This window comes from Schistocerca cancellata, chromosome 10, assembly GCF_023864275.1.
Source record: "Schistocerca cancellata isolate TAMUIC-IGC-003103 chromosome 10, iqSchCanc2.1, whole genome shotgun sequence".
Classification (NCBI taxonomy): domain Eukaryota; kingdom Metazoa; phylum Arthropoda; class Insecta; order Orthoptera; family Acrididae; genus Schistocerca; species Schistocerca cancellata.
Genome location: NC_064635.1, coordinates 216,532,833 through 216,560,542, shown reverse-complemented (window position 1 = coordinate 216,560,542; position 27,710 = coordinate 216,532,833). Strand labels below are relative to the sequence as shown.

Below are 27,710 nucleotides of genomic sequence, written 5' to 3'. Positions count from 1 at the left end.
CGTTACTCTGCGTCTCGGGCCAGGATGCTTCTTATCCAGTATGTTCCCAGTTGATCTGAAGTTTTCCACCCATCTGAGGATTGTGTTACGGCTCGGAACAGCCCCATGTCGACCGACATTAAACCGCGCACGAAACAATCGCTGCATAGCAATAATAGACTCACCACGTTTCACGAAACTGTCATGGACAAGCACTCGACGTTGCAAGTCCCACTGCTCCACAGTGACTGAGTAACTGAAATGGCGTTTTGTGTGGATCACAACTATCCCCCCCCCCCACGACTACATCCCTTCACCGCGGCCTCAGTACTACGCAGTTCAGAACCGCCCGTCTGCCGTGTGCCACCCCGTACTGGGGTAATCTGTGCAGCTGTATTAGGCCCATGGCCAGCGTCAGCAGTGGTTAGTGAGCAGGGGACACAGCACCGAATCCCGGATTTGGTTCAAATGTGAATTCATTGCTTCGACCTCCATTCACTATCGTACATAAACTTGAGACTTACTATGTCTCTGGAACATATAATTTCATCTGATTAATACCTCTGTGATTGTTCCGGCAGAATTTCAGGGGTTCTGCGAAAGCAAAAGGATTACAGCACGACCACTGCCCCCTTCCACCTGCTGTCAGTGGACAAAGTTGTCAGAACGTTCGGCACACAAATGAGGAAAGCTCTGGTGTCGATGTCATCTGAAAGAGCCGTAATAATGTTTCTTGAAACATACCGCGGCACCCCAGTCGACAGTCAAAGCCTGGCTGAGGTCTTTCACGGGTGCGGGCTGCGCACGGTCCCACGTCTGCTGTGACCTGCGCCTTTGGCCCAGAGCTCGGGTTACACACCCTGCTACCAGTGGGGTGCCTCCCGGAGGGCTCACGCATCCGGCAGGAAGTTTGAGTTGGGCACCAGCCACCGTTCTTAGCCACAAGGGGCGCCAAATGTTCCTTGTAGCCGCCTGCCAGGAGCGGTGTGAGGACATTTGCCACGCCAGACATTTGCCACGCCGGACATCTGCCACGCCGGACATCTGCCTCGATTTTACCTGTTTCGAAGGGTTGGGTCCCTTGCCTCCCCCTCCTCCTCCTCACCCGCCGCCCGACCCCTAGAACTGCATTTACTAACTCCACTTTAGTGGCGCTGTCATCAGTAACATTACCGTCGCTGTCGCGCAGTAACGGTATTGACTGACCCTTTCCACTGATTTACTTAATATAGGACCAGAATCTCTTTGGATTTTCCGCCACATTTCTATAGAGAGTTTCGTTGTGGAAACTATTAAATGCATCTCGCATTGAAATCCGCACCCAATTTCGAGCCTCAGTAAAACTTCGCCGATCTTGGAGATTTGGCGTTCGTCTAAATTATACGTGCCTTTTTCGGTGCTCCTGTAGCAGCTTTCTGTCGTATTTTGCGTACCATAGGGGATCAGTTCCGTGTTTTATTAATTTATTTGGTATGACTCTCTCGAGTGCTGTTGATACTATTTCTTTGAACTTAAGCCAGATATGGTCTCCACTTACATAGTTTGGAAGGATCGGAGACTGTCTCTTACAAAGACGTCAACCGAATTTTTAGCTTCTTTTATAGATAGATATACTTCGCATTTACTTTTGGTGAATTCTTTTGTTACAGAATTGAGCCTCGTTATGACTGTGTGTTCCACTAATCCCTGTATCCAACGTGATGCTCAGCATTGTTTGTGTCTAAGAGGTCAAGTGTGTTTTCGTAATCATTTATAATTTGAATCGCCTTGTGAACTGATTGTTCAAAATAATTTTTCAAAAATGCATTTAGAACAATTACGGAAGTTGTTTTCTATCTACATTAGGGTCCGAAAACGTATTTTTGTCATCATACGGAAGGTAGATTGAAGTGACTGCCAACTATAATTGTGTGAGCAGGGTACCTATTTGTGATGAGACTCAAGTTTTCTTTGAACTGTACAGCAACTGTTTTATCTGAGACCGGGGGTCGATAAAAGGAGCCAGTTATTAATTTATTCCGGTTGTCGAATATAACCTCTGCCCATACTAAGTCACAGGAACTATCTGCTTCAATGTCGCTTGTGAGCTGGAACATACATTACATTATTTTTCCTAAAGTTGTGCTCCTTTTTTCTGTTGTAGTGCAGATAATTACAATTACTGTTTTTCCCTCCAAAACCTAGGATGCTTTCTCTGTGACCCTGTAAATACCAGAGCTAAACATTGTAGAATAACAACGTACGTTAAAAGCATAGCATTTTGTATTACTTCATTTCCTTATTTATAACATTTTAAAATTGCACATCGACTTTACATTACATGTCAATCATAGATGTTCTTATCTCTATTTCGTGAACATATTTTCAGTCATGTTTTGAACCTTGTCCCGCTACACTTTATCAACTAATGTTTAGCCGCAAGGGATATCGGATTTTAGAGAGTAAATTAATATGGAGTATGTCGATCTTCTTTTCAAACATTCACGTACCCATTTCTTCTTTCCTTATTGTCTTTTGGGCATGCAGTTATAGTAATTAAAGTAGGCATAAATGCAGTGATCAAAAAGAAATGATTAGCGCACAATCGAATTCTCCTTACATCGTTCCTTTCTTGTTGCTCCCGTGGCGATGGACTGTTTCTACTGCAATCAGTAAGCGTGAAAGGAAGCTATCGTACAGACAGAGGAATCTATATTTGTACTTGGCAGAACTAATTACATAATGACATAATAGTCGGTATTGCTTTCGTTTCCCAAAAGTTATAAATAGTTTGATTTCGCAAAAGAAACTCTGTATTTCGCCAAGATGTCGAAGAAGAAGGTCCCTTACATACTGATTGTATCGAGTAAGATATGGAGACGGCGGTTTGAAAGCGAATATCTGCCTGAGGGACCGCTACTCAAGCTACGTGGCGAAGGGGCAAGTGTGGCAAATGTCCGGCTTGGCAAATGTCCGGCGTGGCAAATGTCCGGCATTCGGCAGGAGCACCCGACGTGCCACTACAACCGGACGTGGCTGCGACATTCTCCGGAGCAATCCCCAATTTTCGAGCCAGTGCTGGGGACCTCTGCTCCCATTACTCTCAACGAGCTCACTTTTAGGTCTTCCCCGCGGACGGCGAGGCATGACAGGTCGCACCTGAGCCACAGCCGTGGCGCCATCATTAGCAACAGTGACAGCATCGGCTGGCAGCTCATTGAGGATAAGTCACTTCCAGAGACATTGCAATTGCCAGTTCTCTCAGTGACTCGGCTGTGGCAGCTGTCACAAGTGGACCAGTCACCAAATAGAGAGGATACCGCAGTGATGGAAAGCCCAGATTTTGAGATATCGCTGGAGCCCCTTTTTCCAGGTGGGCAAAACACAGATGCACCAGTTAATGTGGGGGAACGCTATAATATTCCCACTGCAGTCAGACATCAATGTCGGAACACAGACACTAACATTGGCCACGAGGAGCTGTTTGGCCTCTCGTCCGTACCACGGGCGGCGTGGAATTCCCATCAGCTGGCGAGATCTTCTGGCGGTGTAAGCTAGAAGGGAAGTGTGCGCGCTTTTCTCGTCAAGTTGTGTTGATATTTTCGAAACTTCCAAATCGCCAACATTACTTTCACATGCAGCTGCTTACTCCTGGCTTTTCTCTCAGTTTGCTATTTGGGCTTTGTTTGTGCACTGTCGACGATTCTCGGTTTTTACGTTTTTGGGCTAGTTTCCGCTTCTCCTTTGGGTTTGTGTACGGTTTTTGTCGTCGACCACTCTATCCTTGCTGCCTCTCGCCATTTTCTCATAAACAGATTCGTGGCACCTGGCTTGCATATTACTAAATACTGAATATGACTTTTCTTAATTTAAAGAAAGATTAGTAAAGGAATTTTGGCAGGAACAGGGACAAGACAGCCTGTGACGATGATTTGTCATTACGTAAATGCCACACCTTCAAGGGAAGAATTCCGTGAAAAATTAGTATAACTAAACGGGCGAAGGTTTAAATCTGAAACTATGTGTGACTTTGGAAATAAGCTGCCCAATGATTCATAATATACGTCGTCAGAAAACACAAAATGTTTTCGGATTTGTATGAGAAAGCAGAAGATGAGGATAACTGGCATGGAACACGTAATGAAAGGGACATCCGAAAAGTTAATATGTCTGACCGCGCGAGAGAAGCGGACATCAAATTCATTTCATGGGAGGGCGGGCACGAGAGAGAACCACAGTAGTTACAGTAACTGAGAGCGATGATTAATACGGAAAAACAAGTGCTATGCAGGTTGTGGAGCTGTCGAGTGTGGAATGAAATGGACTCCTGTAAACTAACGTACATTAGAAGAGCAGCAAGAACAAAAAAGTGCTCTTGTCAATATAGTTTCCAAAAGGAAAATTTATACGAGGATAAGATGGGAATAAAAAATACAATAGAAAGAAAAGAGCTGATTGCACAGTAGGATAAAGAATAAATCTGTAACAGATTGGGATATGACAAATCGTAGAACAAAAAATGAAATTGTGTAGCTGTGGAGGACTGGTCAGAGTCGCAAAGGGAGGATCACAGTGTCGTTACAAGTGTCTGTAGCAGACAAACAATTCTGAAGTCCAGAAATGTTGGTGACGATTACAGGAATCTTTTACGGATGTCTGAGAGTTTCTGAGAATATGGTGTAAGAGAGAAAAGTGTGAACGAATAAAAGATGTAGTGATCAGATTAGGGTTCTAACAAACGCAACTGGATTCGAGCGCGACGAAGAAATAGGGCCCGCTGCAGAGTCACTATGCCTTTCTCAAGAAATAAAAACAGACTCAGTTCAAAAAACTAATTAATTCGTGAACGTGATTGGCACAATCCTGATATGGTTCTGGTGGAAACCCTTCTTGATATGTTTATGAGATAAAACAGAAGCGTATGATAGTGTGTGCAATATAGAAATGATTGGCAATGATAATGATCCTGTATCGACCACTAAAGAAACAACTATGCCCAAAGGAATAGACGAGTGAATCAAAGAATTTCATGAAATACAAACATTTAGGAAATACGATGTGCATAAATGAAAGAAAGATGATGGTGACCTTATTCAGCACAAACAGGCTAGAAAGATGCCTGCTAGGAGAAAGAAAAAAATGTTAGAAGAATGTGATAGTTTTAAAGTAGGTAAGATGTCTTGGACCGACATTACTGTAGTAAAGGATATTTTGTTGAAATATAATTAGAACAAATACACAAATGACTTAACATGGACAATCATACCAGTAAAGTCTTACATAAGTAACACATATGTCTTTCTGGACACTGACATACAAATTGCTGTGGTGTCAAATATGTTCTGTGAAGCAAGCAACAACCAATCTCGGATAGTGATAAAGACAGTAAGTAGTATTATATCAGTAGACACTATTGGAAAAGTAAGCAAAACTATCTAAAAACAACTCGAGTTTGCTCCAAAATTATTTTAGGAATATTCTGATTAGTAAAGCAGCAAGTCATAAATGACTCTAATAGATACATGATGTCCTGCATAGTGAATGGCTGGTTACTGCGAGTAGAATTTGAGGGCGTGGGTGAGGCAAAATTATGTTAACTACCACCTGGATTCTGTAAAAATTGTAGGTAGTCTTTCACGCCCTGTTTTTACCCCTGCCGCCTTCGGAATTTGAAAGAGAATATACCAGCAAACGTTGTCAAAAGTTTTCTCTAAGTCTAGAAGTGCTAGAAACGTAAGTTTACCTTTCCCTAATCTATCTTCTAAGATAAATCGTAGAGACAGTATTGCCTCACGTGTTCCAACATTTCTACGGAACCCAAACAGGTCTTCCCTGATGTCGTCTTCTACCAGTTTTTGCATTCATCTGTAAAGAATTTGTGTCAGTATTTTCAAGCGGTTCCTTATTAAACTGCAGGTATACAAACTTCTTTCATGATTCTTAAACCGTTAGCTATAATTATGTTATGCTATGTGCAAAATTCTACCAGGCGGCTTCCTCTTTCATTCCTTACACACAGTCCATATTCACCTACTACATTTTCTTTTCTTACTTTTCCTGCTATCGAATTCCAGTCCCCCATGGCTATTAAATTTTACCATAGTCATTGTTAGTATGACTTTCACGTTCTTGCAAGGTATACGAAAAAGAGCAGGATTAACAGTTTCTTTCAGAAATTGTGCTTTCTGGCTCCATCAAAGTCAAGAAAAGAACTTTAATGATTTTGAGTGAATAGACAGAAAACTCTCTCAAACGAGCCCCCTTCAGGACAGACGTCCATATACTTTAGCAAATAGCAGATCTATGTCTTCTAAGGAGGAAAACTCGAAAGTACTGTCTCTCATACCAGCACTGAATTCAAGCCCTGCCGTTTAACGGACCTCTCAAGATCATTGAATTAATGACGAAAGTAAAAATGAACTGCATGTGAAAAGTAATCAGGAAAAAGGATCTTTTTAGCTTCCATTAAACGCTTGGGAAATACACAGTTGCCTTAGAAATACTCCAAGGAGCTCTGTGTCATGATTCAAAATTTTATGAGTCTAAATTCAGTAATACCGTTATTGAAAATCGCCTCTTTCAAAGTATAGCTGTCCTAAAATCATAAATTCCTTATTCAGAGTTAATGCAGTTGTAGTCTTAGGTACATGTAACTAGCTTATGCGAGTATCAATGCGCTACACGGCATACGAAAATTAAAATCTCGTAAAAAAATCTCCAAAGCTAACATTACAAGTCGATGCTATAAGTTTCGGAAAATGGAAGATTCACAGCTACGAAATCTTCTGCAAAGTACATGCCACAGTACGTCATTACATTGATTGAACCACAACATATCATGTCCTGAAATGGAGCTGGTAGTCCTGTTTGTGGCTACGGATAACTTGAAATCAACCGTGATGTGCACTTGATTGTCTTCTTTGAAAGAAATATCGAAGGAATTTCAGCAAGTTCGCTCAAGTACATTGCAGTTCCTCTCAAAATGATAAAACCATGCTCACTATTTCGTGTCTTCCTTTTTTCTTCAAAATAGACTGCTACATTCTGGCTCCCAGGGGATATCCACGCAGTGCTGCGATGTAACAATTCACTGGAAGTTTCGCTGCAGCAATACTGTAGAAATATTTACTATTAAAAACAGTCTTGATCACGATTTATTTGTCAAGGTGATCGATTTCGACCACTACTGTGGTCATCTTCAGACCATTGAGTAGGAACCTCTTTCTGTTGGAGAATCAACAGAATGAGGTTGCTACTCAATGGTCTGAAGATGAGTACAGTAGTGGTCGTAACGGGTCACCTTGATAAATAAATCGTGATCAAGACTGTTTTTAATAATAAATGAAAAGCACCAGTTTGCTTTTGTTCTACAATATCATTTTTATTGCTAACCGGTTTTCGGCTTACTGTTTTTAATAGTAAATATTTGTAAACTTTGATCACTTCCTCTCCCATAATGTATTCAAAAGTAATTAATACTGTAGAAGTTGCGAGACTGACGCTGCAGTCTGTTTTCTCCAGCAAGTGATGTCTGTGATGAAACAATCCAATAATTTGTCCTTGCGATAGATGAGCTCAATACAGCTCGTGAAAACAATTAATATAAGTAAGTTGTCACCGAACTATCCTCTCTACATCACATAACATGTTTACAGTCACTACATGGATAAAAATAGAGTGGAGCATCGACTACAGCCCAGTGCCATGGTGCAGCTTACCTCTTCTCATGTTATTCTGTTACCCGTTCAAAACATAAAGACAAGGCATTTGTTGAAAGACAACAAAGACAAGGCATTAAATACCTGTTCTATTATAACAAATAAGCCCTCGGTCACAAATATTAAGTCGAAATTGACCTGGTTTCGACGCCATTATGAGCGTCGTCTTCAGAATTAGACTAACTGTACTAAAACATTAGGTATATAGTACATTAATAAAATTAAAGTTTGTACTGACTCGAAAAGATGAGTCTTGTTGCAACCCTTGTTCGCAGTACGAGCAGCCCTTAGCGGCTCGCCATCTCAGAAGTGTTCATGAAGTCGCCTTTCCGGCTTAGATCTTTTTCAATATGTGACTCGTAAGTACTGCATCTTTTCGAGTCACTGACACGGTCACTGAACCTCAGCAGCTATGTTCAAAGTTTTAAATACCTGTTACTAAAATAGTCGTCACCAGCGATTGCTGATTGTTGCGTAACAGACTCGTAAACGACAAGTCGTACGTCCCCCACACTATCGTCTGTTCGTTATCTTCTGGCCGCCTCTGTCCGTCATGCAGTACTGCTGTCTGGAAACAGAGGGCACGCTTCAGGCACACGGTCGGCCGGCTCCGGGGCCTATGCAGTCGGGAGCCGCTCGCCCGGCTGTACTTACGCTGACAGTCCAGTGGCCCGTTGCGTTGCGGCTGACCGCACTTCGGAAGTGCACTGACCGGTCCGCGGACGACAGAACGCATAACGTCAGGACAGACGCCAGCAGTTTCGTGCCCAGCGGAAGACCTGCAAAGCAATCAGGCGAATACTTTCAAAAATTCACAATTAGCCATAAAACATCCACATTCCATGCTCATAATACACTGAAGAACCAAAGAAACTGATGCAGCTGCCTAAAATCGTGTAAGATATTTCCTAGATAACAGAACGCAGCATGTCATTCTCAATGGAGAAAAGTCTTCCGAAGTAAGAGTGATTTCAGGTGTGCCGCAGGGGAGTGTCGTAGGACCGCTGCTATTCGCAATATACATAAATGACCTTGTGGATGACATCGGAAGTTCACTGAGGCTTTTTGCGGATGATGCTGTGGTACATCGAGAGGTTGTAACAATGGAAAATTGTACTGAAATGCAGGAGGATCTGCAGCGAATTGACGCATGGTGCAGGGAATGGCAATTGAATCTCAATGTAGACAAGTGTAATGTGCTGCGAATACATAGAAAGATAGATTCCTTATAATTAGGTACAAAATAGCAGGTCAGCAACTGGAAGCAGTTAATTGCATAAATTATCTGGGACTACGCATTAGGAGTGATTTAAAATGGAATGATCATATAAAGTTGATCGTCGGTAAAGCAGATGCCAGACTGAGATTCATTGGAAGAATCCTAAGGAAATGCAATCCGAAAACAAAGGAAATAGGTTACAGTACGCTTGTTAGCCCGCTGCTTGAATACTGCTCAGCAGTGTGGGATCCGTACCAGATAGGGTTGATAGAAGAGATAGAGAAGATCCAACGGAGAGCAGCGCTCTTCGTTACAGGATCATTTAGTAATCGCGAAAGCGTTACGGAGATTACAGATAAACTCCAGTGGAAGACTCTGCAGGAGAGACGCTCAGTAGCTCGGTTGAAGTTTCGAGAACATACCGTCACCGAGGAGTCAAGCAGTCCCTCCTACGTATATCTCGCGAAGAGACCATGAGGATAAAATCAGAGAGATTAGAGTCCACACAGAGGCATACCGACAATCCTTCTTTCCAAGAACAATACGAGACTGGAATAGAAGGGAGAACCGATAGAGGTACTCAAGGTATCCTCCGCCACACACCGTCAGGTGGCTTGCGGAGTATGGGATGTAGATGTAGAAGGCGCCAGCGACCACGCAGAAGTGCCGCAACACGACGTGGCATGGGCTCGACTAATGTCTGAAGTAGTGCTGAAGGGAACTGACACCATGGTTCAAAATGGTTCAAATGGCTCTGAGCACTATGAGACTTAACATCTGTGGTCATCAGTCTCCTAGAACTTAGAACTACTTAAACCTAACTAACCTAAGGACATCACACACATCCATGCCCGAGGCAGGATTCGAACCTGCGACCGTAGCAGTCGCGCGGTTCCGGACTGAGCGCCTTAACCGCGAGACCACCGCGGCCGGCGAACTGACACCATGAATCGCGCAGGGCTGTCCATAAATCTGAAAGAGTATGAAGGGGTGGAGACATCTTCTGAATAGCACGTTGCAAGTCATCCCACATATGCTCAATATTATCCATGTCTGGGGAGTTTGGTGGCCAGCGGAAGTGTTTAAGATCAGAAGAATGTGCCTAGAGCCACTCTGAAGCAATTCCGGACGTGTAGGGTGTCGCATTGTCCTGCTGGAACTGCCCAAATCCGTCGGAATGCTCAATAGGCCTGAAAGGACGCAGGTGATCGAACAGGATGCTTACGTACCTGTCACATGTCAGAGTCGTATCTAGACGTATCAGTGGTCCCATATCACTCCAACTGCACCCCCCCCCCCCCATACTGTTACAGAGCCTCCACCAGCAGGGTCCATGGATTCGTGAGGTTGTCTCCCTACCTGTACACGTCCATCTGCTCGATACGATTTGAAACGAGACTCGTCGGACCAGACAGCATGTTTCCAGTCATCAACAGTCCAATGTCGGTGTTGACGGGCTCAGGTGAGACGTAAAGCACTGTGCCGTGTAGTTCTCAAGGGTACACGAATGGGCCTTTGTCCCCGATAGGCAATATCGATGAAGTTTTATTGAATGGTTCGCATGCTGACACTTGCTGATGGCTCAGCATTGCAGCAATCTGGGTGAGGGTTGAAATGCTGTCACGTTCAACGTTTCTCTACAGTCGTCGTTGGTCCCGTTCTTGCAGAATCTTTTATGACCGCAGCGATGTCGGAGATTTCATGTTTCACCGGATTCCTGGTATTCAAGATAAACTCGTGAAATGGTCAACGGAAAAATCCACACTTCATCGCTACTTCGGAGATGCTGTGTCCCAGCGCTCGTGTACCGTCTATAATAGCACCACTTTCAAATTCACTTAAGTCTTGATAACCTGCCGTTGTAGCAGCAGTAGCCGACCTAACAGCTGCGCCAGACACTTGTTGTCCTACACATGCGTTATCGACCGCAGCGCCGTATTCTGTCTGTTTAGACGTCTCTGTATTTGAATACGCCTGCCAATACAATTTTTTTTTTCGCTTCAGTATATATACTTTCTTCATAGTGGAGCTGTGAGGCTCATGTTGCGCTGTGACGGAAACGGACTTTTCACGCAGTAAATATCTATGCAGTTGGTAGAAGTTCGGGACTTGCGAGTGGAGCAATACCTATCTATTCGATAGCGAATGCCTTTTATTGGCAATAGCTGACCACTATTTGGGAGTAGCCTGCTAGCAGGAGGAAATTAGTTCACGTGGAGCAGGCGCCACAATTATGCTGGCTATAGGTGCGTGAGAAATTTTCAGTTGCATGCAGTGTCATCGGAAAAAAGGTAACCAGCGAGAAACTACCACATTTAGCAGCAAGCAAAAGTTTCTTTCATCTTTATCGCCGTGGAAAACGGTATTAATCTACAAGGTGTTCAACTCGGGTAAAATTTTGATTTTCAGCAATTCAATCGAAGTGCTATTTCGGTAGTAGCGTTTACAAATGTTTCTTGATTAAGTATATTAACACTTAAGAACATACATGTTAATTAACGGCGTTGTAAAGTCAACAGTTGCGCTAACAGTTTACTAAATGTAATGATCATCTGTAATCAAAGTCTGCACTTCTGACAGTAACTGGTGCATGCTAAGTGAGTGTCAAATCATTTCAATTCACGTAAAATGACAAATACACCGGAAGCTGCCGTATTGAGCAGATACTTATTCCTTCTTCTGTTTAACATCTGTGGTATCGATAGCTACTACGAGACACCGACGACAGCGTCCTCTAGCAGGCGCTGCTGAGATGTACGACCACCACTGCAGATTCATCGAGAGCAGACGGCCTGGAATATCGCTTGAACTTGCCACTGAGACCTTGTACTACTCACGACGGGATGTACGCAAAGTTATGTAACCATTTATTAGCTTGTTTTTGCCTATAGTAAACATCTAATATTTTAGTCGCAGTACCGAAGTGCTTGTCCCCTGCTGCTCCTACTGGCTTTCTTCATTCGGCCTACCCTTCAGTTTGCAGGAGCAGATCCACGCGCCACCTTCCTGGCGGGATACAAAAACATCCTTACGAGCTCAACAGAATACAATGGTGTATTATATACACAACAATAACAAATGTTAATGAAATATTTGTCAAGTATTTGTGTTAGATACCAAGAGTTCGTCTCACAAGATTATAGTAAACCAGTGATACAGTCGTATTTCCTCGTATTTGCAACGGTAATGCAATTGTTTTATATTGGGAAACGTAAACAGTATATTTTATGTGTACGTGAACACGATATTTAGTTGGCCTTTCTCTTCCTTACCTGTGATCCAAAGTCAGGGAACGAGTCCTAAGGAGCCCATACTTCAGTACGGAAGTAGCAAAAGGAACACCACCTATCCGAAACCATCCTGTCACTCACGTATCTATGAGGGGTGTCTAGCAAATTCGTACTATACACTTTTTTTTAAATTCTCGACGCTCAGAATCTTACTGCAGCGAAGAGAAAGACGATGACTGTTGCGCTAAGTATCGTGGTAGCGTCTTCAGTGATTCGTCAACTCCAGCGGCTGGAGAGATCAGGGAAAGTGCCTGTGTATCGAGGCAATGAGGCAGTAAACGTGACTGCAAGGAAATGCGAAACTTTGTTCCTATGAGCTCATACAGATTTAGAGAACGCATCAAGGAGCTGCGTACCGTCTCTCACAGAGGAACCAAGAAGGGTCAAAAGGGCTGAAGCTGTGGTGTTATTTGAAGAATTACTTAACATGACCTGCACGATGTACTCGTGTATGACATAAAAATATCAGCCTGCTGCATCCTTCGTTCATTAGTGCTCATTCACAGGGAGCACCATACGACTATACTGCGCAAATGTTCAGAAAGTACAAGCAGACGGAAGAAACGTTTCTAACGGTCTGATCACAATGGGTGAATGTCAGGATCACTATTACCACTGAGAAATAAAAGACATGAGCAAATAATGGAACCATACAGGCTCCTATTCATCAGAGAAGCGAAAGACGCAGTGTTCTCCCAGGATTCTTATGCTGTTTGACTTTGTGTTTGTACTGGAGCCAATCACACCGTACAGCCTACGCAAGACATGGCAATGCATTTCATGTCCATTATAATTATCCGGGCTGTTACGCCGTGGTCGGTTGATGAATTCCGTGGTGATTCCCAACGATTCGTCTCCGACTGCGGGAGACATCTTCAAGGGGGTCCGCTACTGTCAGTAGCGAGCCAGTGTGTGTGTTGGACCTTCCATCGAGCTACGGACCCCCTTGAAGACGTCTCCCGCAGTCGGAGACGAATCGTTGGGAATCACCACGGAATTCGTCAACCGACCACGGCATAACAGCCCGGATAATTATAATGGACATGATATTTCCGGCCGTGAAAGTCTACATTTTAGTATCATGGCAATGCATTACCGTATAGTATTACCGTAATTATCTGACCAAGCTCCAGATCAAGTTCAGTAGAGGAGGAATTTTCGCAACAGTTGTGGGATCCCTGCACGTCAATGCGCCAGCTCGTGGTGCTCTAGGCAATCTTGCTTTTCATTTATGCCCAGGCCACGAAGTTTCTCAAAATCCTCCTTAATCGTCGTACCCCGCACTTAGTGCAGTCTTCCTCCTCCTGGAACTGGAAGAAGAACAGAGGAGACACATTTCGAAAGTGATGTCGACGTTGCAGCTACGCTTAAACCGCGTTTTCTACAACGAGACTGAGAACTCCTACAATCACAACACGTGACAGACTGTACTCCGCTGGAATGATGTGGCACCTCGCTTCAGGTGATTCTGCGATGATGTTGCATAGTTTATGGGATGAAGTAGGAGGGTAAGTGTGTGAGTCTGAGGTAAGACACCCTGGTCCTGAAACGACGGAGTCGAAAGTTACTGAGCCAAATTTGTTCTGATATGTCTGACGGTGTGATACACGTACCGGCAGTGTTGTTGCTAAGACTGTAGGGTATGCAAATTTCACAGGTGGTACTACGGACCAAAACAAGACAAAATATGAAACTTCCTGGCAGATTAAAACTGTGTGCCCGACCGAGACTCGAACTCGGGACCTTTGCCTTTCGCGGGCAAGTGCTCTACCAACTGAGCTACCGAAGCACGACTCACGCCCGGTACTCACAGCTTTACTTCTGCCAGTATCTCGTCTCCTACCTTCCAAACTTTACAGAAGCTCTCCTGCGAACCTTGCAGAACCGGGCTTGAGTCGTGCTTCGGTAGCTCAGTTGGTAGAGCACTTGCCCGCGAAAGGCAAAGGTCCCGAGTTCGAGTCTCGGTCGGGCACACAGTTTTAATCTGCGAGGAAGTTTCATATCAGCGCACACTCCGCTGGAGAGTGAAAATCTCATTCTGGAAACATCCCCCAGGCTGTGGCTAAGCCATGTCTCCGCTATATCCTTTCTTTCAGGAGTGCTAGTTCTCCGGGCGTGAATCGTGCTTCGGTAGCTCAGTTGGTAGAGCACTTGCCCGCGAAAGGCAAAGGTCCCGAGTTCGAGTCTCGGTCGGTCACACAGTTTTAATCTGCCAGGAAGTTTCATATCAGCGCACACTCCGCTGCAGAGTGAAAATCTCATTCTGGAAGACAAAATATTTTCGCTCACAGTGGAATAGATGTACCGGTACTGTTAATATGACTGTAGGCTAGCCAGCTTTCAGAGGTGGTCGTTTGGCCCAAAACAAGGAAAAGATTTCCAGTAAACATGGCATCTAAAATGTATACCTTAAGAGCTAAAAGCACTTCTTCATCTTCGCTACATTTCCTCTACTGAACAACTGCACGTAGTTCTTAACCGCAAAATAACAAGGTGTGGAAAAAATTACCCCATTCCATATAACTTTTTATCCTACGATGGCACTAATGGCTTCTCGGACGGGAGTTATTGTTTATCTTTGCATTCAGTATTGTTGTTCACGTTGAGGAGGCTGTAATCTCTCACGCTTCATTTTCCCTCATCCTTTAACCGGTGAATTGTGAAATTTATCCGTCAGCGTAAAAAAATACCCCGCCCTGTTATTTACGTTATTTTTTGTTTACGAAATACTTTTACAGACATAGAAAATGACTAAATATTAAGAACTCCAGAGGAAATAATAAGAGCGTCTGAGCGTGAAGAGGCTGGAAACGTATAGTGACTCAGTGGGAAATGTTGGTGAACATGAAGATGGTCATATCGCAGACGACAAGGAGGATGGCGAATTCGATGTGACGACATTTGAGGTGGATTAATCAGATGAAGCTGATCGGCAAATAAGGGAAATTTTATACGACAGTATTGTTGGAACACACACCCCTTCCATAAAAAAGCGTCTAGAGTCCAAGCAAAGAATCTGGTGGTACAAGAAACTGGTGCAAGGACGGGGGGTGAGGTGGGGGGGGGGGGGGTTGAGGGAGGGGGGGTTGGGGGGGGGGGGCAAAACCGAAACGTCTGCCCTGAAATTGTTTAAACTGTTGTTTACTAATGACATGGTTTCACTAATAGTTACGTACCAAAACCAAAAACTTGCTGATTGAAGGGCAAAATTCTCATCGACGCAATGGTATATTGAAGATACCGACCAAAACGAAATAAAGGCGTTTTTTGGTATACTAAATGTCTGGAGCTCTAAAAACGGCGCACGTCAGTTATACTGATGCGTGGTCTGTAGTAAACGGGTCCCCATTTATCCGGGGAATTATGACGAAAACCCGATTAGAATTTTTGATCGATAATCTAACAAGGGGACCATCGGAAGTGTAAATAAGGGATTTTGATGGGTCTCGGATATGTTTTAGAGGGACATGCCACGAGTGTGAGGCTATCCGCTTTTTTACCCACTGGCCTGGCCTTTCGAGAAAAATGATTTTGAATTTCACTGCGCGCTCTAATCCGCGTGACGTTAGCCACGTTCCAACCAACTGAGCGAGGCGCAGCAGTTACGGTCTGCAGCTACCACGCAGGAGGTGCCGTGTTCGGATTCATTCAGTGTTTTAGTTTTTTTATCAGAATAGTCCGCCATTTTCCATTTTATTTTATAGAATATCAACAAACAGTGTATATTCTGTGAAATTATTAAGAAATATTCAATTTTGCTGTAGTAATTTAATTTTCGCGTCATTATTAGAAAATCTTACTCTCTATCGCCTGCATAGCTTGCTATGCCACCACAAAAATCCGGATGATATTTGTCGAAAAAGCAATGTTATACAGCAGCAAGCACATTTCCTGAATGCTACTGTCTTGCAGGCGCACCGAGTTTACAAGAGCGATATTGGAAAACAATGTTCATTTACATTCAAAAAGGTTTCTCTTTCATCCGTTAACTTTCATGATAACCGTGCATATTTGATCACATTCGAAATAGCAGGTGCCCTGAATTGGTGCAAAATTTATGAGTGTAGTTTTATGGAATCGTCCCTGGACGCGATTACTCTGTTGGACTTCAACGAATCGGGACCATTCTTTATTTTCCTCTTCAAAATTTTAACCTGTCGGTAAAAATACACGTCACAAGGCTGGCAAAGTGGAGTGCACTTTGGTGGGATAACTTTTACGGCGCCGGTGCACGCTTTCCTCTCACCCACTAAGATTGATCGAATACGGTCAGATCAGTCTGCCCTCCCCACGCATCAATGATACACAGAGATTTTTCCCGTACAACGTCTGGAAGAATCACAGATTTTAAAAAGTCTTCGTACACCAGTTTCTTAAACTTCCCTGATTTCGTGCAGAACACAATTATGGTTTTAAATTTGAGGGTTACTTCAACCACTCTTTTCCGAAAATTAGAGCCAAATTTTCCCTACGGTTCCTGCATACATAAAAAAAAACGTACGGGAACACTTCTACTGACGCAGTTAGAGTAATCATGACGGAGTACGAATGACCTACCTTGTTTAAATCTTTTCTCTAGACGAGAACGGTTCTCGCACGATTCTCTGAGAGGGATCTATTGTACGTTGATTGATATTGACACCCCGTTTGATCGGTGTTGATTACGTAGCGAGGTTAAAATTACCAATAAGTAGTTTCGTTTGTGTGCGGAATTCTACGGCAGCTACTAATACTTCTTCCGTCGCTTCACATTCCTTGGAATTGATGAACTTCGTAATATACAGGAGCTGAACACCTCCCGATAGCCAGTCATACGCCAAAACATTTAGAAGACACTGTTATCCTGCACAGAGGAGACAAAGGGCGTAGATTAGATCTGTGGGAAGAGTTACAAATTTTCAAACATCTTGAGCTCAAGGACGGTAATATACTGAACGACCAGTTGAACCTTGCTTGTAGACAATTTTTCGAAGGCTTTCAAACTGTACTGTTTACGGTACAACATTAATGCTGGTAGCCTTAGCGGTTTGTTTCCTCACGAAGCTATGATTCACCTTCAGTGGTTTAAGCTGACTACCACTTATGTAATGGTGGTTTAGTCACGATGTATGTTTGCTACTACATCGGTCCTAATGTGATTTTGCCTGTCTCTAAAATTTTGTTTTTCCTATGACTATGTATTAACAGGATCGTGTACCAGTGTTCGTAATTCTTTCTTCACAAGAGCCATTATTGTCAATTTTAAAGTTTGACATGTATACCGTTTGGGGGCTTCACTAATATAGTAATGTAATTTTTGTATTCTGGCTGTATATGCCACTGGGCGTAAGTTTCTTGGAGTAAGTGCCACCTGCCTTTTTTCATGTATAACTACATTATTTGTACCAATGCTCCCATACTGTTATAACGGGAGTGTTAATTTCCTTCCTTTTTTATTGTTACTCTACCTAAGGACGTTATTAATACTGATAACTTACACGTTGCCTTTGTGAGCCAACTGGCACATGTTTCTCGGCACGAGCGCCACCTGCCCTGTTTCCAGGGTAACTAGGCTCGCCGATTACACTCAGTCGGTTGTGAGCTCTGCAAGATGCATGAGCTATTTTATATTAACGTGACAAACCCTAATTCTAGAGCTATATTTTATTTTTGACACATGGATCTATGCTGACAATTGTTAAAACGGCGATGGTAGAATAGTCCTTACTAATGTAAAATTGTAAGTACCAGTATCATACTTCTGTAATGCAAGAGTTCTCTAATTTTTCTTAAAATTTACTCTCGGCTTATAAGTTTCATACTTTTCTAATGTAAGCTATTGATGTTCATTGTCCTTAGGTTACTTTCTGAAGAAGACAAATTTTTATTTGTCCAAACCCAGATAAAGAATTTCTTTATCCATTGCAACTAGTCGGCTTTTATAATTTTATTACGTGAAAATCGTTGCTGTTGTGCAGTTATGTTTAAAATATTCGTAACCTTCCTTTGCCTGATTTTATGCTTTTGTTTAAATCGTTCGACCCAAGCCGAGCTGGCCACAAAACTAAAGGAGGAGGAGGATATTAGTGTTTAACGTCCCGTCGACAACGAGGTCATTAGAGACGGAGCGCAAGCTCGGGTGAGGGAAGGATGGGGAAGGAAATCGGCCGTGCCCTTTCAAAGGAACCATCCCGGCATTTGCCTGAAGCGATTTAGGGAAATCACGGAAAACCTAAATCAGGATGGCCGGAGACGGGATTGAACCGTCGTCCTCCCGAATGCGAGTCCAGTGTGCTAACCACTGCGCCACCTCGCTCGGTAAAACTAAAGGTATCTGTTAGAAGTGGAACAGCACCGTTCCTCGCCCATTGCTCTTAAGTTATGGTTGTCACCTGCTCGCGGAAGAAATTATATTATTTTCACAAGACAGTCTCTTTCTTACAGTCTATTTGACGTATATTATGATACGATTTACCTGTTCCAAATTCTGCCTCGCTTCGACGGACCGTTCATACGTCTCACGATCGATAGTGTTCGAGTTATCGCGAAGAGTTCCACCTCGTTTCACATCCCCTTTCCATCGATATAGCACTGGTTGATGTTTTAATTGAGAGACACCGTTTGACTACAAACTCTTTAGACTCCATTTCGGATGAGCGACTGCAAGAGCGACTGCTCGTTCATTGCAGGGCAGAGGCACATAATCTGCTGGTTCGTGCGCGAATTCGTCTGCGAGGAAATCGCCATCTCCCTCTACTGCCGTATACTGCAAAGTAAATAGCTTTATACTGTGTCAATTCGTCCGCAAGGAAGAGAACATCCACACGAAAGTGAAGCTTCCCGCCTCATATTCGTGCACCTAAGCCTTCTTCGTTGCTGTTTACTAATTCATCGCCGTCGATGATCCAACAGGTCTTGTATTGCGACACATATCTCATTGCCAGTTGCAACTGAATTAGCCGAGATCGTGGTGGGCGGTGTATTTGTTAGAAGATTTAAATCACGAAGCAAGTTTTCGCCGTATTTGATGGCGCTAGTGATTTCACCTCTCGATTGCTCATTCAACTCCTCTACCTCTGATGTTTCTTCTTCTGATTGCACTTGTATAGACACACTTGGGTCATCCATTTCACTGTATTCTTGGAACATGCGCGGCGCTGAACAACGCGTTGCGAGGAACGGACGTTGAAGGCAAATGCAAACTAGCGGTTTAGGAGCCGCGGTCACCGCCGTCTGTTTGACCGTGGCGATACATGCTCATAATACACAGAGGTCTGTCCGTGCGAACTCTGTGTGTTATGAAACCACATCGCCCTAGCCGAGTAAACAGGCGGTGACCGCGGCTGTATTTGGCTGTATTTGTTGCTATAGGTACACTTTTCTTCATAAGTAAAATCCGAATGTTTCGCGTTCATGTTTAAGCCTCTAGATCTGTAGTAGGTAAGTCTGGTTTCATAAGTAAGAGAGATTCTTCGATGAATTCTGCACAGCAAACAAACCATACTTACGGGTGCATGAAACTCCAGAATTTATTTAATTTATGAAAAAATGAATAAGCTGTTACATTTTAAACTTCATGTTTAGAAAAATCTCAAATTTTATATTTAATTATCTCAATTTTTACCACAGTTTTTAATGCACTTGCAAAATTCTCAGTTTTCATACATCTGTATATATGGTTTGTATGCTGTGTAATATTCGTTGAAGAATCTCTCTTACTTATGAAGATAAGTGTACCTTTAGCAACAAATGCAGCCAATGGTAAGTGAAAAAATAATGGAATTTCACAGGTAAAAAAAAATATTTTGTTAGGATTTTGAACTTGCACTGCTATGAGTGTGAATCCTGAATCCCTCCTGGTCATGCTGGCAAAGTTGTATGAATTTATTTGTAGAATTATACAGTGGAAATTAAAATGTCCTGTGATGCCTCTCCTACTCTAATTCAGCCCGTTTGACGTCCTACTCCTTAAGTCAAACTTTGGAGATGGTGACTGGAAATCGTACCTACCGGAAAACACCTAGGACTAATCGTCTGAAGCGACAAGAAGAGGAACGACAGCATAAAACTACGATCCTCGCCACTAAAATTGGGACGACGCGAAGGCTTTCCGCTGAACTGGCGTGCTTCGACAGGCAGATGATTAGCATTTAAGCGCAACCACATAAAAGCGGTACTAGTAACGCCATGTAACTTCGGCATTTAATGAAAGATTACACAGTACAATTGCCACTCAGAAGTACTGGTACTGGTTGTCTTGAGAAGATGGCGTTAAGCATCGTGAAAGGAGGAGAAACGCCCAGCAGCCCCTGCCGGGGTTCCACAGCCCTGACAGACGGGCGCTCACCGCGCCGCGGGCTGGCCGTCCACGACCCACGACCCACGGCCCACGACCGCCGTGCGAATGTCGAGGCGCTGCGTGCAGAGTGGCTGTACTCCATGTCCCGCATGATCGCCACGGCTATTCGTTTTGGGTACGCAACCTACGACCAGCTGAGAGACAGAAGTGACGAGATTTTCTGCAGGACCTGACCATCATTTTGCAAGGCAGTGCTCAAGCACGTACAGTGCAAGCTGTTACTGATTTGTTTAACCGATGGGGCTGCTAAGTGCTATACCACCTACTGCAGTCCCTCGACTTAAGCCCTCAAAAGTTCAACTCGATTTCTAAACTGAAGGAAACACTTCACGGCATTCGTTTCAAAACAGCTACAAATTTGTCGGGCAATAGACCGTGCCGCTCGAACTGCCAACACAACTGGCACTGCTAAGAGTATCCCACGACTTACACATCGCTGGCAACGGGTTATACAAGGTGCTGGTGACTACTTTGAAGGTCGGTAAAACTTTGAAACACGTATCTAGTTTGTACGAGCTGTATATAAATAGTTGCCACTTCTATAGTTCCAACCCTAGTGCATATTGTTTGCAAATTACCGCAAAACCAGTAAGTGGGTCAAAATCATCTATTGATTCTCTCAGCGACCACACCGGCACCGAAACGGAAGATAAAAGAGAGAAGGCCGAAATACTGAATTCGGTCTTCCGAAGTTGTTTCACCGTAAGTAAAGGATCGTAACACTGTCCCTCCTTTCAATCGTCGTACGAACATGGCAGATATTTAGATAACCGATCACGGAACTGAAAAGCAGCTACAATCGCATATTAGTGGAAAGGCTTCAGGACCATATGAGATACCTATAAGATTCTATAAAGATTGCTCCCCTTCTAGCAGTAGTTTATCGTAGTTCGTTTGAGCAAGGAAAGGTACCTAACGACTGGAAAAAGAGCAGGTCATTCCCGTTTTTAAGAAAGGCAGTAAGACACATCCACACAATTATAGATCTATATCTTGGATGTCAGACTGTTGTAGAACAATGGAACATGTTTTATGCTCAAGAATGATGACGTTCTTGGAAAATGAACGTCTCCTCTGTACAAGTCAACACGGGTTGCGCAAACAGAGATCTTGCGAAACTCGGCTCGCTCTGTTCCTCCATGAGAGCCACAGCGCAGTGGACGACGAGGCTGGCTTGATGCGGTCTTCCTCCATTTCAGTCACGCATTTGACACCGTCCCGCATTGTCGTTTAATGAAAAAAGAAAGAGCTTACGCAGTATCGGAGCAGACGTGAGGTTGGATTCAAGACTTTCTTGTAGACAGAACTCAACACGTGGATCATAACGGAAATAAATCGTCGAATACCACACCGAAGAGTGATGCTCTTTAAAGCTATCCGCAAATGATGCAGTTGTCTATACCAAAGTAACAACGCCAGACGATAGTAAGAATTTTCACAACGACCCGCAGAGAATTGATGAATGGTTCAGACTCTGGCAGTTGACCCTGAACATCAATAAAGGTAACATATTGTGCATACATAGAAAAGAAATCCGCTACTAAGCAGCTACACTACTGATGACAAACAGCTGGAGACAGCGTCTGCCGTAAAATATCTAGGCGTAACTGTGCAGAGTGATCTTAAGTGGAATGGTTCAAAATGGTTCAAATGGCTCTGAGCACTATGGGACTCAACTGCTGAGGTCATTAGTCCCCTAGAACTTAGAACCAGTTAAACCTAACTAACCTAAGGACATCACAAACATCCATGCCCGAGGCAGGATTCGAACCTGCGACCGTAACGGTCTCGCGGTTCCAGACTGCAGCGCCAGAACCGCGCGGCCACTTCGGCCGGCCCTTAAGTGGAATGATCATATAAAACAGATAGTGGGAAAAGCAGACACCAGACTCAGATTCATCGGAAGAATCTTAAGGCAATGGAACACATCCACAAAAGAAGTGGCTTATAAGGCGCTTGTTCGTCCGATCCTTGAGTATTGTTCATCTATCTGGGATCCCTATCAGGTGGGACTGAGAGAGGAGATACAAAAGATCCAAAGAAGAGCGGCGCGTTTCGTCACGGGATCGTTTAGCAGGCGAGGGAGCGTCACTGAGACGCCAATGAAGCTCCACTGGCAGACGTTACAAGGGAGGCGTTGTACATCAAGGAGAGATTTACTATTGAAATTTCCGGACAGCACTTTTCAGGAGGAGTGGGACAACATATTACCTGCCCAGACATTCATCTCGCGTATTGACTATCAGGAGAAAATTCGACAAATTAGAGCCAATACAGACGCGTACCGACAATCATTCTTCATACACACTATTCGCGAGTGGAACAGGGATGAGACAGTGGTACCGAAAGTACCTTCCGCCTCGCACCATTAGTTGGCTTGCGGAGTATGATGTAGCTGTAGATGTAGAAACGTCTATGATAGTGGAGGAGAGTGAGTGCATAACATTTTGAACGTACTACAGTCGTTTGAAAACACGTTTGCTACGTAGGCATGCAACACGGTAGTAATGGTGGGGGGAGGGGGGGTGGTGGTTACGTCAGATCGGCTGTTGTTATTTCGCGTCTGTCCTACCTCTGTGACCTGGTTCCAGCCTTCTTCACGTGCCTGTAAGTGTTAGAGCAACACGGCTGTGTACAAGTTTGCAGAATACACAGACGTGATCCTTCCGAACGGCGGAACTCACGGCAACGGATCGTTCTCCGCAACATCCGATTCCATTTCATACCGTTTTCGCTAAACTTACGCAACGACTTCGAGAAAGGGTACCTTCACCGTCAGCAGGCGTGACCGCGTTGCTCCACGGAGAGGCCGTACACCAGAATTGGAAAAGTCCGTACGGCATCAGGAAGGTTGTAAGACGTCGTGGTCTCCTGACCTTCACTGCTTACATGTTCCGCCCTCACAATTATATTCCGCACGTCAAGACGCTTCATTCGAACCCAAACTCGATAAGATAATGTCAATGTTGTATGAATTCATGTAAACGATATGCAAATAACTAATAAATCGCAAGTGCGCACCGTGGTTGAAATACTCGAGGCTGGCGTACACACATACATTCCAGACACGACGGTCACAGGAGCTTCTAGTTCGAGAGAGGCAACCGCACGCCAGGAGGCCGGTCCCAACCCATCTACGTCGGTCGGCGGCCGCCCGTGGAGCGGACAGCGTTCTCCCGAGGGAGAGGAGGGACGACCCCGTGTTCGGCTTAAAAGCAAATTCCGCTACATTGTGTGGGAGCGGCCAGCCTACGCATTCTTTACACATAGCACGCAGTTTCAGAGATTTTCACAGGGAGACAGCAAACGCCATACGCCGATACTACAGCCGGCCGGTGCGGCCGTGCGGTTCTAGGAGCGTCAGTCTAGAACCGCGTGACCGCTATGGTCGCAGGTTCGAAGCCTGCCTCGGGCATGGATGTGTGTGATATCCTTCGGTTAGTTAGGTTTAAGTAGTTCTAAGTTCTAGGGGACTGATGACCACAGATTTTGAGTCCCGCATTTTTGAGCCGATACTACAGATTCCCGGATTGGTCGCCTTAAAGGAAACGTCATTCTCCCGTTTTAGAAGAGCAATGATGATTGGCAGAAGATATTTCTGACGCCGTGAGCTGAAGGAGTAATGGAAGAGACCGAAAGATATACCCCTTCACATCTGGCGTGGAGAGGCGCCGTTCTGTTGTCGCTCTTGGAGAGAGGAACAAGTCTCTCCTCAGTACTTCACTGGGAGAGCGCCTGTGTCGAGAGCGAATCGAAGTGCGACTCCCTATATTGAGTCCTTGTGATTAAGCATTGCTCACTGTGTTGGTCGACACACTTATTGTGCAGTGTGAACGGACAGAGTTATAGTTAAACGCCAGCGAGCGAATTTTTGAGTGGCATCGCGGTGGACTGGTTATCTGACCGGTGTACCACGCCAATAGTGAGACTAGGGGCGAATAGGAATCCTTGACTTCATCAAGGTGTAGGGAGAGTTTGATTGGCGAAGGTCAATCCAGATAGAACATGAGTTATCTTATATGTCAGCAGCAAGCGGCGCAGACAGCAGTCATCGCAGCTTACGGTATTGTGCGCTACAGCTATTGCGAGCCCCATATTTCCTCCACAACAGTACTCTTCACTACATTTCACACGCGACAGCCTTGACCACACCTAGCAACATTCTAAAGGATAATTATTCAAGTTGAGTAGGATCGCCAGCCATTCTGCCAAGTTAATAACAATCTTAAACTTGGTGTATAAATTACATTAGCGAATCCTATCCTTGAGAGGTAACTTCACATTCCAAAAAAAAAAAAAAAAAACAGGATATAAATTGTTCAGTTCATAACTAAAAGCGCCATTGTGATTTCTCAGAATTTTTGCAAAATAAATTATAATTTTCGTTGTTGTTGCTGTTGTGGTTTTCTGTCCTGAGACTGGTTTGATGCAGCTCTCCATGCTACTCTATCCTGTGCAAGCTTCTTTATCTCCCAGTAACTACTGCAACCTACATCCAAGTTTCAAATATTTTCGTTAGTTTCATGTTTTTCTTACACTAACTAGCACTAGTCCAGTACCCAAGTATCCCACTAGTTACGTAAGAAATTTTGTGAATTTTTGTGTCATTTCCTTACAGCGGACGACTCCAGAAGATATTTATTGCTGAAAGTTTTTCAGGCATTTCTCTTTAGAACTTTAGGAGCGTCTGTCTGACTTCTGTAGTAGTGTGGGGGTGGAAATTAAATCTTGCAGGAGCCACAGGGTAAAGGGTACATCTCAGATTAATCCGTTGCGCAGAAAAACAGAATTGCAGATCAACCCCACGCTCACAAGGTTGAAGAGTAACTGTCAGCGACTACACGAACAATTTCGTTCGCTATTAGTGAGTTAAACAGTAAAACAACTAATGAACTGCTTCAAGCCTAATCAATTACTTCTAAAATTGGTCGGGTTACCAACGTGTTTTCAAAGTGTTGCAGCACGGGAACGGTACGTTTCCGTACATGGAATCCACTTTGAAATATTATGTACTGACTATGTTCCCTTGCAAGTCGTAGACGTTTGTAACGGGAAATGTCGAACTCCGAAAACATATATATATATATATATATATATATATATATATATATATATATATATATATATATGTGTGTGTGTGTGTGTGTGTGTGTGTATTGCATATTATCTTATATTGTACAAGTTTCAAATATGTACACTATGTGATCAAAAGTATCTGGACACCAGGCTGAAAATGACTTACAAGTTTGTAGCGCCGCCATCGGTAATGCTGGAATTCATTATGGTGTTGGTCCAGCTTTAAGCCTCGAGGACAGCTTCCACTCTCGCAGGCATACGTTCAATCAGGTGCTGGAAGGTTTCTTGGGGAATGGCAGCCAATTCTTCACGGAATGCTGCACTGAAGAGCGGTATCGATGTCGGTCGGTGAGGCCTGGCACGAAGTCGGCGTTCCAAAATATCCCAACGGTGTTCTATAGGTTTCAGGCCAGGACTCTGGGCAGGCCAGTCCATTACAGGCATGTTATTGTCGTGTAACCACTCCGCCACAGACCGTGCATTGTGAGCAGGTGATCGATCGTGTTGAAAGGTGCAATCGCCATTCCCGAATTGCTCTTCAACAATGGGAAGCAAGAAGATGTTTAAAACATCAATGTACGCTTTTGTTGTGATAGTTCCACGCAAAACAACAACGGGTGCAAGCACCCTCCACGAAAAACGCGACCACACCGTAGCACCACCGTCTCCGAATTTTACTGTTCGTACTTCACACGCTGGCACATGACGTTCACTGGGCCTTCGCCAAACCCACACCCTGCATCGGGTGGCCACATTGTGTACCGTGATTCGTTTATCCACTGTTCAATCGTTCAATCTTTACGCTCCTACACCAATCGAGATGTCGTTTCGCAATTACCAGCGTGCTGTGTGGCTTACGAGCAGCCGTTCGACCATGAAATACACGTTTTCTCACCTCCCGCCTAACTGTCATAGTACTTACAGTGGATCCTGATGCAGTGTGGAATGCCTGTATGATGGTCTGGATACACGTCTAGCATTACACATTACGACCCTCTTCATCTTTCGGCGGTCTCTGTCGAACAGACTAGGTCGTCCTGTACGCTTTTGTGCTGTACGTGTGCTTTGACGTTTCCACTTCACTATCACATCGGTAACAGTGAACCCAGTGATGTTAAGGTGTGCGTACAGACGTATGACACTAGTGACACCCAATCATCTGACCACGTTCTAAGTCCGCGGAGCGCCCCATTCTGCTCTCTCTACTACTGACGTCACTGATGTGGAGTACCTTACAGTAGGTGGCAGCACAATGCACGTAATATGAAAAACGTATGTTTTTGGGGGTGTCCGGATATTTTTGATCACATAGTGTACTTGTAAACTGCAACTCTGTGAACTGTATACCAGTTTCAAATATGTACTTGTAAACTGTAATTCTGTAAACCACATACGAAATGAAGTTCCCTTATCTCTCATCCAAGTTCAGTTCGGCTCAAATCCAACCACACTGGAGGCTCTGCTGCTGACAGACGCGGCACATTCTCCTGCTGAATACGGTACCCTGTACACCTCCAGATCGCCTACAACTTTACTCCTGCATTCTTCCCACTATGCGTAGACGAAGAGAAAAATTTAGTTGTTTACTGTCGATCCCAGTGCTTTAATTTTACTGGCCAGTCACGTAGCTGCAGCAAAAGCAAATACCCGGCTAAGATTCTTTAGAAGATTCATGAAGAAATAAAACAAAATTCACCCACGAAAGAAACGGCCAGTAAAAAATTTGTTGGTAGAGGGTGCAAGAAGGATGTATTAATTTATTTTTATTTACACGACAAGCTCCGTAGGACCAAATTGACGACCAAAGCCCCAAGGTCATGGAACGTGTGGGTACATGAAATGGCAACATAAGAGTAATAACAGATCAAAAGAAAATGTTTATGAACCCGAAAAATTCATGCCAGAAGTTTAAGTAAAGGCAATCAAAAATACAATAAGAAACAGCTTAATTTTCCAAGGAACTCCTCGACAGAATAGAAGGAGTGACCCATGAGGAAACTTCTCAGTTTCGATATAAAAATGGTTCAAATGGCTCTGAGCACTATGGGACTTAACATCTGAGGTCATCAGTCCCATAGAACTTAGAACTACTTAAACCTAACTAACCTAAG

At 44.0% G+C, this 27,710-nt stretch overlaps 1 protein-coding gene across 1 annotated transcript in view; it reads right to left on the bottom strand.

The window, feature by feature from the left end:
* The window catches only part of LOC126106405 (hemolymph lipopolysaccharide-binding protein-like), a 79,776-nt gene that overhangs the window by 49,088 nt on the left and 2,978 nt on the right, over positions 1-27,710 (bottom strand). The window contains exons 2-3 of the mRNA XM_049912678.1: positions 8,331-8,455; positions 8,109-8,244 (exon numbers count right to left, since the gene is read on the bottom strand). Coding sequence (XP_049768635.1) covers positions 8,109-8,244; positions 8,331-8,455 — 261 coding nt within the window. The remainder of the gene's footprint in view (positions 1-8,108; positions 8,245-8,330; positions 8,456-27,710) is intronic.